The sequence below is a fragment of the Zalophus californianus genome, chromosome 17, assembly GCF_009762305.2.
Source record: "Zalophus californianus isolate mZalCal1 chromosome 17, mZalCal1.pri.v2, whole genome shotgun sequence".
NCBI lineage: Eukaryota > Metazoa > Chordata > Mammalia > Carnivora > Otariidae > Zalophus > Zalophus californianus.
Genome location: NC_045611.1, coordinates 57567302 through 57578472, shown reverse-complemented (window position 1 = coordinate 57578472; position 11171 = coordinate 57567302). Strand labels below are relative to the sequence as shown.

General features: G+C 47.0%; 1 protein-coding gene across 1 annotated transcript; it reads left to right on the top strand.

The window, feature by feature from the left end:
* Nucleotides 1-7871: 7871 nt before the first annotated feature.
* Nucleotides 7872-10133, top strand: RFPL4A (ret finger protein like 4A). Its single transcript, XM_027618468.2, has 2 exons — nucleotides 7872-8157; nucleotides 9523-10133. Exons 1-2 carry the CDS (start codon nucleotides 7872-7874, stop codon nucleotides 10095-10097), a joined length of 861 nt encoding a protein of 286 aa, XP_027474269.1. The 3' UTR covers nucleotides 10098-10133.
* Nucleotides 10134-11171: the final 1038 nt, after the last annotated feature.

The window sequence follows — 11171 nt, the reverse complement described above, 5'->3', positions numbered from 1 at the left end:
TGATCTTCCTTCAGGGACTGCTGAGAGCTACCAACTGATGGGTATTCCCATGATGCTACCAGCTGCATCTTCCTGTATGATAGAACCACTTGGGCTTCTGTGGGCGGTCTTCTCCCTCTACCAATGAGGGATAACATGGAAACTGGTGACGGGAACCACTCTGCTCATGATCTGGATATCTGACTTCTGCCATCAAAGATACCATAAACCTCCCAAGGGAAGCTGTCTTGGGCAATTTCTCAAACTTCCATAGAGCACCTAGAATGGAGCATTTATATAGGAGGAAATTGATGAGTATTTTCAAATAACTCGCTCTGGATGCAAAAGGCAGAAGTTAGATTTTACAAATGTCTTTTTTTATTATGATAAGAACACATCTGTAGCCTTAACAAAGTCTTCAGTGTGCACTACAGTGTTGTTAACTGCAGTCACAATATTGTAATGGCACATCTCTAGAACTCATTCATCTTGCATAACCAAGTTTATACCCATTGAACGATCACGCCATATTTCCCCCTGCCCCCAGCCCTTGGCCACCACCATTCTATTCTGCTTCTGCGAGCCTGACTATTTGAGATACTCCATTCAAGTGGAGTCATGCAGTATTTGTCCTTCTGTGGCGGGTTTATGCATAATGTCCTCCAGATGCAGCCATATTGTTGCACACGGCAGGATGGCCTTTTTTAAGGCTGAGTAATATTCCAGCACAGGTGTCTACTGATGCCCCTTTATCCTCATCACTAAATCTTGTGCAAGTTCTGCCTCATCTTTATTCTAATCACCATCAGTGCTATTAGCTGTCATAATTGTCCCCACTGTCTCTAACATTAATTGGATGCTATTAATGTAGGGGCCCTATAGCTAAGGGCATTTCATGCAACATCTGATTTTCTTCAGCCCTCTGAAATAAGTAGTATTATTACTCCCCTTCTCAAAGATACCTGAGGACATCAGGGTGGAGGCTAGAGGTGAGACCATTCCTGTTTTGTCAGCCCAAATTTCAACCTTTCCACTGTGGTGCCTCTCAGGTGGCCTTGACCCCAGTGGGGCTTAAAGAAGTCTGTGTCGGATCAGTGTGCAGGTACACCTTAGTTTTGTCTGCTGAGACTGAGCCAAGAGACTCAGTGGATCTTTTCCCTCCACGATATTGATTATTGGTTAACCCAGACACCCTCCACCAAAATGTTGACCTCATGCTGACTTTCTAAACCATTCTTAGCTGGGTCACAGCTCACATTAGAGCACTGAGTCGTCTTGATTTTCTTTCTTTCTTTCTTTCTTTGTGTGTGCCATTCCCTGGTAGCTACCACAGGATCTGACATAGAAGGTTAAAAGTGGTTAAGCACTTGACCTGCCACACTCAGTCACCTAGGCTCTATTCCAAGCTATCTTTGTGGCCACGGGCAAGTGTCTTAACTGCACTGTATTTCCCCCACCTCCATAAAAATGGAGATGGTGATGATGATGAAGGTAATGAAGGTGATGATGGTGATAAAAATGGTGATGATGGTGATGATGAAGACGATGGAGGGGATGATGCTAAGTGAAATAAGTCAAGCAGAGAAAAACAATTATCATATGGTTTCACTCATATGTGGAACATAAGCAATAGCACAGAGGACCAGCGGGGGAGGGAGGGAAAACTGAAGATTGTGAAATCAGAGGGGGAGACAAACCATGAGAGACTCTGGACTCTGGGAAACAAACTGAGGGTTACGGAAGGGAGGGGGGGAATGGGGTGACTGGGTGTTGGGATGAGCACTGGGCGGGACACGCAACTAACGAATCATTGAACACTACATCAAAAACTTATGATGTGGGCGCCTGGGTGGCTCAGTTGGTTAAGCGTCTGCCTTCGGCTCAGGTCATGATCCTGGGGTCCTGGGATCGAGTCCCGCATCGGGCTCCCGGCTCAGCGGAGAGCCTGCTTCTCCCTCTCCCTCTGCCTACCACTCTGCCTACTTGTGCTCTCTATCTGTCGAATAAATAAATAAAATCTTTAAAAAAAAACTTATGATGTACTATATGCTGGCTAAATGAACATAATAAAAAATAAAAATAAAAAGAGGAAAATCAAATATACTACTCCTAATTACAGAAATTTGTTGTTGTGGGGCACCTGGGTGGCTCAGGTGGTTAAGCGTCTGCCTTCAGCCTAGGTCATGATCCCAGGGTCCTGAGATCGAGCCCCGAGTTAGGCTCCCTGCTCAACGGGTAGCCTGCTTCTCCCTCTGCCACTCCACTCCTGTCTCTCTCTCACTCACCCTCAAATAAATAAATAAATCTTTTTAAAAAAATTTGTTGTTGTTTATGGATCCTGACATAGCACGTATATTTTCATGCTATTTTTGACTTTCCAAAATTCTAAAACCCATGTATTTTGTAATAGACTGAAATGATATTCCACTGTGACCATTTTTTTTCTGTTTGATATTTTATTTATACATTTCGTATTTTCTTTTATTTGCTTATCTCAGGTTTGGAAACTTTTGCAAAGGAACAATTATTATTTATATGGGGAGAAAAATGAGGCATTAAAATAAAGAATAAAGCTCAATGGCAATAAGCGCTTTACAGAACCCTGAGATTCAACCCAGAGTAAAATGATAGGGTCTCGGTTCTCCTGGGGTTCAGGCTGGCATTCAGGAACCTGTTGCTGTATCCTCCAGTGACCCTATACTATGTTCCATTTGTGTCAACCCTGAATCTATTTTTCAAAGCTCTCCTTCTTTTTCTTCACGTGAAATGTAATCTCTACACCCGAGACATGTATCACAAATAATTTGCATGTACTCTTTTTTTTTTAAGATTTTATTTATTTGACAGAGAGACACAGCGAGAGAGGAAACACAAGCAGAGGGAGGAGCAGGCTTCCCGCGGAGCAGGGAGCCCGATGCGGGGCTGGATCCCAGGACCCTGGGATCATGACCCGAGCCGAAGGCAGACGCTTAATGACTGAGCCACCCAGGTGCCCCAATTTGCATGTACTCTTAATATTTCCCTTTTACCATGCCTTACCAAAACTCAGAGGAATTTCCCATGCTTCTATGTATGATTCAAAAAGCAATTTTTCTTAATACTGCATTATATACTTGAAAGTTGCTAAGAGAGGAAATCTTATATGTTCTCAACACCAAAAAGAAATGATAATTATGTGACGGGAGGGAGGTGTCAGCTAACACTGTGGCGGTTATCATGTTGCAAAATATAATGTATTAAATCAACACGTGGTACACTTTACACTTACACAACCTTACATGTCCTTTATATCTCAATAAAGCTGGGAAGAAATAGAAAGTCATTTTCTATAGACCATTGTGATGTAATTTTTTTCCAGAATGTTTTTTATTTAAATTCAATTAATTAACACATAGTGTATTATTAGTTTCAGAGGTAGAATTTAGTAGGTAGAATTTCATCAGTTGCATACAACACCCACTGCTCATCACATCACGTGCCCTCCTTAATGTCCATCCCCCAGTTACCCCATCCCCCCATCCCCAACCCTCCAGCAACCCTCAGTTTGTTTCCTATGATTAAACCTCTTATGTTTTGTCTCCCTCTCTGATTTCATCTTGCTTTATTTTTCCCTCCCTTCCCCTATGATCCTCTGTCTTGTTTCTTAAATTCTACGTGAGTGAAATCATATGATAATTATCTTTCTCTGATTGACTTATTTTCTTTAGCATAAAACTCTCTAGTTCTAACCACGTCATTGCAAATGGCAAGATTTCGGGTTTTTTGATGGCTGAATAATATTCCGTTGTGTGTATGAACCACATCTTTATCCATTCGTCTGTTGATGGACATCTTGGCTCTTTCCACAGTTTGGCTATTGTGGACATTGCTGCTATGAACTTTGGGGTGCGGGCGCCCCTTCTTTTCACTACATCTGTAGCTTTGGGGTAAATACCCAGTAGTGCAATTGCTGGGTCGTAGAGTAGCTCTATTTTTAACGTCTTGAGGAACCTCCATACCATTTTCCAGAGTGGCTGCACCAGCTTGCATTCCCACCAACAGTGTGGGAGGGTTCCCCTTTCTCCACATCCTCACAACATCTGTCATTTCCTGACTTCTTAATTTTAGCCATTCTGACTGGTGTAAGGTGGTATCTCATTGAGGTTTTGATTTGTATTTCCCTGATGCCCAGTGATGTCGAGCACTTTTTCATGAGTCTGTTGGCCATTTGTATGTCTTCTTTGGAGAGATACCTGTTCATTATGACGTAATTTTTGTTTTGGATGGCCTCCAGGGGATGAGAGATTTTTGTCTGGATGATAAAAATCCAGGGGTGGGGGGAAGAAACATGAAAAAGAGACCAAATTGACTTTAAAATTTAAATTTAATCATTGAAAGATTAAGTGAGTAAATCAAGTATAAATGATTAGATCACAGTGCCAGCCATTAACTTAGGTTGTCCTTCATTCCACTGCGGTGATGTGCCAGACACTCTGTGATTTAATGTCAGCAACAAAGGCGAGGGTGTTGGCTTTCCAGAGCAGCTATCTCAATAAGGAACATGAACAACAAAGCTCTGCAGAGCCCGATTCTAGGAAGGTTCACAAACTGTGCAGGCAGCACAAGGTGGAGGAATGGCTGTCATGGGACCAAAGGAAAGGTTCTGCTAGGAAGGAACAATCAGGCGGCCGTGCCTTCATCGGAGTTTCGCCAGATCAAACATGCTTAAATATTTCCAGGCAGAAGGAAGGGTGGGTCATTATGTGCCTGTGAATTTAAACTGCGGTGACTTTAAATAGTCTTGGGAAGAGCGGATAGTCAAGATGTCCCGAGGCACCAGGAGACATGAACTTCTGCTAAACAGAGCAGTCCTGGTATCAGATGAGTCCTGGACCTCTGGAGGGTGTTTCAGAAAGTAGGATGGAGGCGGGAAGCCTCCGTCAGAACAGGAAAGCACAAGGGGGCCACCTGGGGGACGGGTGTGAGCTGACCGGAATCAGGTTTTTATAACTACTTCATTTATCAGAGGTGGTTAGAAGTGCAAGAGCTGTGACTCACAAAGCAAATCTTGGCTGGGCTTTTCATATATGGAGAATCAAGGACAAAATAAGTAGGAAAATATCTAACAAAAACCAAACTTCAACTTTCACTGGGAAAATATATGTATTTTATATTTATATTTCTGAGCTGTCGTTATGACTCTTTCATCTTCATGAATTTCAAAAATATTTTAAAGATTTTATTTATTTATTTGTGAGAGACAGAGAGCACAAGTGGGGGGAGGGACAGAGGGAGAAGCAGGCTCCCCGCGGAGCAGGGAGCCCAATGCGGGGCTCGATCCCAGGACCTGGAGATCATGACCTGAGCCGAAGGCAGACGCTTAACCGACGGAGCCACCCAGGCGCCCCTCAAAAATATTTTAAATGATTTTTTTACACACTTACATTTTTTACTTTAAATGTGCAGCAAAGTCAGATGACAATAAGGGATGTTTTTCTAGTCATTCATTGGCTGTAATACCAGGGGAGGACTCGATCTCATACAAGGGGATAATGTACGGCTGAATTCCATTTCACCCTACTGTGGACCATAGTAGAATGTGATTACTTAGCAAATACATTATTCCTCAATCAGCTTGGACCTGCATTACCTCGGGACCAGAAGTTTTGGTAAAGGGGAAGGTAAGAGAGCCACTGCTAATGTTGAAATAAGAAAATGATCTCCAAAGGAGCAGCCTCACCAGGTGCCATGTGGGGCCCCTGTGGTGGACACTCCCATTCATAGCCCAGAATCCAACTCCTGAAGACACTCGGACATCCCCACGGGGGAAATAAATTCTCTACAAATGCCACGAGCCCACTCGTGGCTGGTTCTCACGTCCACCTCCCAGTGGCATCCCGACGTGAACCTGGCAGCATCCAGGGTACAGAGCGCAAAACTGAGCTCTCGGCATGCTTTTTTGGAATCTGGTTGATACGCCCACACGGCACACTGCTCGGGTCACCCGAAATGATGAGGGGAGTGTTGTCTGTGCCCCATGCAGGCTCCTATCCACTGTGGAGAGAAGTACTTTCACAAATGGGCAGACCCCGCGGCCCACGTAGCCCCTTTTCACTTAACCTGCTTTATTCTATGCCTTTCTCTACTTGATAAAACTTTCCCACAGAAATCTTTCCCGACTGTGGAACTGGGACTGAATTAACGGCTCGCCTTAACACGGACCCTGCTTCACGATAGTTAACTACTTAGTAAATGTTTTAGAACAAAGGAAGGAAGCAACACCAGATACACGAGACAGAATCACTTTTGAACTATTGGGACTTTGGGGTTCCCTTGGTGCTGCCCAATCCCCATTTCCCAAACCAACCACTCGACCACAAACTAGAATTACAGAGATTTCTTTTTTTCCCTACAAGTCTAAGGAAAAAAAAAAACAAAACACCATTATGTCAAGTGTCTTGTGAGAAAATGAAGAGCAGACACAGAGGCCTTGCCCCTGTCTACACGGGATGCCCTTCAGGCTGGCGCCCAGGAGGGACAACAGTGATGAAGCTCACGTTTAGAACTCGGGGAGGTGGGAAAGCACGGGTGGGAAATGTCCGCCGGCCCCGCGCCTCTGCTTGGGATGACATGGGGTAAGGATCTCCAGCAAGTGCCAACAAGGGATCGATGAAATGAACGATATTGAACATAATCACTTAGGCACCATCTAAAGCCCTCGCACCCCCTGCTGTGCCCAGTTTTCAATCCAAGATCCCCAGTGAGTCCTCTGATACCACAAGGAACAGGTTTGGCCCATGTTTGAAAAGAAATGTCTCCTCGTGTCTTATCTCCTCTCATCTATGTTGCGATGGAAGGAAAACACTAATACTGTGAAACACCTTTAATCTTTGATTCTGTAACTCACATAAAACAGGACCTCCAGTGGCCGACTCATCATCAGGGATCAGTTTTGGGCCTTGCTTTCCGACCTTGTAAGCAAGGGTTCTCACGTCTGTGGAGAAACACTTTTGAAGAAGAGACTGTCTAGTAAGTGGGATTTTAGGAGAGACTTCTCAGTAGGCTTAACCAATTTTCTGGCTCAAAATGGGGGGTTTCACTGTCATGATCAAAATTATTTGAAATTGGCCTCATTTGTGTACAAAGATCAATAACGATGACACATTTTTTTAAAAAAATTGTAACCCTGCTTCCAATTCTTATCACCAGCGGAGGGAATATTCCACATCTAATCTGGAATGATTTTATGGCAACATTGTGAAAAATAACACCTTCGAGATACAATTACTTCTCTAACTTGTGAGAAAAGTCCCACGAACGGGCAGCGTGAAATCCGATTCTGACTGGATTAGGGAGGCTGTGGGATTTGGGAGGCTGTGGGCGGGGAAGCATCCCTAATAAAATCCCCTCCCAGGGGATCTCGCTTCAGAACTGCTGGGGAAGACCTGGGGCCAGAGCGGGGCTGAGGTGAGTCCAACCTCACAGGTTTCCTTTGTATTTCTCAAATGTCTACAAAGACCTGCAAATACAGAGAATAAACGGGTGGTTGCGGGGGGGGGGGGCGGGGGGATGGGCAAAACCCGTGAAGTGGGGCGGGAGGTGCAGGCCTCCAGTGATGGAGAGAGTCTCGGGGGGGAAAGGCACAGCCCGCGGAACATAGTCGGTGGGACAGCACAGAACCTCTCAGCACTTCGCCTGGAGCCGGAGGATGGATGGTGTCCTTCATGCCAACCAGCATTTTGAGTATCAGAAGCTGCGGGCCATGAGTCCTGTCTGCACGTACACAGTACCTTCATGACTCCACGGACGTGACCGCAAATCACCACGCATGCCCAGGTGAAAGTGGCCCAAGGCCTGATCTCCGTCTGGCTCTCGCAGAGTCCCCTCTGCCCATCTTTCCCCACACAGCGGCCATGGCCGAACGCTTTAAAGAAAGAAGTGGATGTCCTGTGTGCCTGACTCACCTGGAGACACCCATGTACCTGCAATGTGGCTTCGTCTGCTGCCTCCGCTGCATCGATTCGCTGCAGAAGGAGCCCCGAGGGGAGGGTTTCTTGTGCCCCTCCTGCTCCGTGGTCTCTCAGAAGAAGGACCTCAGGCTCGGTACCCATCTTGGGAGGCTGGTTTCGAGGATCAAGGAGTTGGAGCCCCAGCTGACAGCCGTTCTGCAGATGAACCCGAAGATGCGCAAGTTCCAAGGTACGGCCTGCCCCCAACCCCTGAAGAGCCCTGGAAAACATAACTTGCCTACAACTCTCCATACACAAGGGCATGATCTGAAATGTTTATCTTTGCAAGCCACAGCTGTTCTTACCTGGAAGTATAGATTAGAACCATCTGTAAGAAAATAAGCTTCTGTCCCTGACCTGCACCTAAGAGAAATCATGCCTGACTCTCTCACAACTCCGAGTTAGGGTGAGTTCTCCCAGTTCCCCAGCACTTCTCACCAGCTCAAGCCAGGATGCCAAGCGGGCCCTCCCAGGCTCCCTGGAGCGGGGTCGAGTCCTTGCTCCTTCTGGCTCTGTCCCGGCTCTCCTATGATGGGTCCTGAGGACCGGTGTGGCCCTTGGCGTGAATGGGGTGTGAGCAGAGTGATGTGGTGGGCACTATGGTCCCCAGTGTCTTTGTGAAGGACACAAAGGGGTGGCTTTGTGTTCTGAGTGTACTCTAGCTCCATGCAACTCGAATTTGGGATGGCGAGCCCTGTCCCAGAAACATGACGAGTCCTGTCAAGTCCCCTGTGATGGTGAGACGGTCTGAGCATCTTCCAAACAGCTGTATGTCAGGGCGCCAAGTGAAACAGTTGGTCTTTGGTCCAGAGGGTTTGTTTCCGAGGCTGTGTTGCCTCCATCCGCATGGTCCCCTTAGGATAAGCCTGATCAGGGGCTGCAGGTGCAGGCGGCACACACAGTCCCCATGGGATGGAATCTCCCCACCCCTCTGAGCCCTGCCCTGCGTCTAAGTTGCTGCCAGACCCCAGCACACCCCCACGCCTGTCCACGGAGCCCCTTCCTCTGCCTGGGCTGTCCAGAGTTCACCCAGCTCCTCTCAGGACCCCCAGCCTTACTTCTTTGTGTGTTTGCAACCCCAGGAATCAAAGGTCCAGGATGTGTTTGCCTGTTAACGGCAGTAAACGAAGAAGGTAATTGGCAAGAAGACGTGAAAAACTTCCATATTTAATGTTCTAAGATTAAGTTGCCATCATTCACATATTCATTTGGTGCCTGTACATCAATGGAATATGTGGTCTGCATAATAATTTTGAGAACAAACAACGGTCATAGTGTCTTCAGGTTATGATCTGTGCCAAAGGAAGAAGCACCTTTAATCAAATAGAGAACTTAACGTGAAGAGAACACCCCTAGTAGGGGTGGGAGGGACTAGTTCGGATTAGAATCATTCTCTCTCCACATTCGACCACATCAGGGGCCAGGGAAATTCTGATCAGGAAGGAAGCACAGGGTGAAGAAGGGGGGGCGGGCGAGACATTGGGGCCTTTGCAGCAGACGTGCCGAGTGCCGTCAAGCGCGTGTGTTTGCTGATTGGCTTGTTTTCCCTCCACAGTGGAGGTGACCCTGGATGTTGACACCGCCAACCACTACCTCATCGTTTCTGAGGACCTGAGGAGTGTCTGCTGTGGGTATTCCAAACAGAACCGGAGAGCCCGAGCCGAGAGATTCAACTATGCCCTGTGTGTCCTGGGCTCCCCTCGGTTCCCCTCTGGCCGCCACTACTGGGAGGTGGACGTGGGGACGAGCAAGGAATGGGATGTGGGTGTTTGCAGAGACTCTGCCAATCGACAAGGGCCAATTCTACTATCCGCAGAACTTGGCTTCTGGACGGTGGGCTTGAGAAAAGGAGATCTCTTCCAAGCCAGCACCATGCCTGTGACTGTTCTCTCGGTGAGCCCCCGGTTACACCGACTAGGGATTTTCCTGGACATGAATTTTGGCACCATTTCCTTTTATCACATTAGCGATGGATCCCATATTTTCACCTTCACTGAAATTCCTGCCGTGGAGACAATGCGTCCATTTTTTGCTCTTTCGGATCCCATCACGGATGGTCAAGGCTTCCTGAGAATCTGTCCTGTGATGAATCCAGCTCCAGTGGCCTCTGATACAGAACAAAGTTTCTAGAGAATCCCTGTGTGCTCAGAGCCGCAGCTGGGACCTTTCCTGCCTGGTACGTGGACGGCACAGCGGGCAGCAGAAAAACACAGAACAGTTGGCGAACATGAACACTGATTACATAAGGGAGAAGTGCCTTTCAAACAAAGTATCACCACAGTCATTCTCTTTGGGACTTCAACATTTCTGTTCCAGTGAACGGGTTCTGGATTTTCAGATCAATTTCCAAATGCATTTATTTTCCGCAGTATTAACTTAGTGTGTGATGGAGATTATAAACTAAATAAAAACGTGGATGTGACCTAACAGATTAATTGATTTTCTAGGTACTATGTAAGCAAAACCTATGGGAACAGTAAGTATGTGTGTGTACGTATTCAGTTTCCCTCAACGGCTGAAATGCACACATTCCTTTCAGGTGCACACCATTTGGAATATAGGAAGAAGGCAGGCAGGGCAATCAGGGGGTGGCTTCCACTGATGGGGGATTGCAGCCTGGCACCCTCTAGCTGCCCCGGCCCCTCGTCACTGTGCCATGGCCTGCAGGCCGTGGGGTAAAGGGAGTGAGCTGGTGGTTGTCAACTCAGGGCGGTTCTCTAGTGGCTGGTGGGTGTGTCATTGCAGGGGGTACTGTGTGTGCCACCCCGGCAGGGGTAAAATGCATGGGACCCAGCCCTTTCCAATACAGGACCATGCTTAACTTCTGTATGTGGTCAATCCGTCCAATCATGGAGACGTCCGTGAGAACCTTACTAGGTAACAGGAGCACTTCTGCCACGGTGGGTCATCCCCTCCGGAGAGTAAACGCTTGCAGGTCCCCAAGCAGAAGAGACTGCCTCAGTGCAGTTCTCAGAGGGGGCTCCCAGGGTGCTGCGGATGAGGAGGACCAGCCAGAAACACTGACCGTCAAGTCCCGCGGGCATTCAAGGGATTGGGAGGCAGATTATGACACTGTCGTCGAGTTGTGTGTGCTTGAAAACGTCCATAAAATACGCATCGTAAGGAGCAATCGTTAAATGGAGCCCTCTGAAATTACAAATACGCAAACTAGAATACATGAGTGATGAAAAAGAATTAGCCCTA

Coding starts and splice junctions, on each gene's coding strand:
- RFPL4A (XM_027618468.2), top strand. CDS start 7,872: ATGGCCGAACGCTTTAAAGAAAGAAGTGGATGTCCTGTGTGCCTGACT. Junction 8,158..9,522: donor GAAGATGCGCAAGTTCCAAG/GTACGGCCTGCC, acceptor TTCCCTCCACAG/TGGAGGTGACCCTGGATGTT.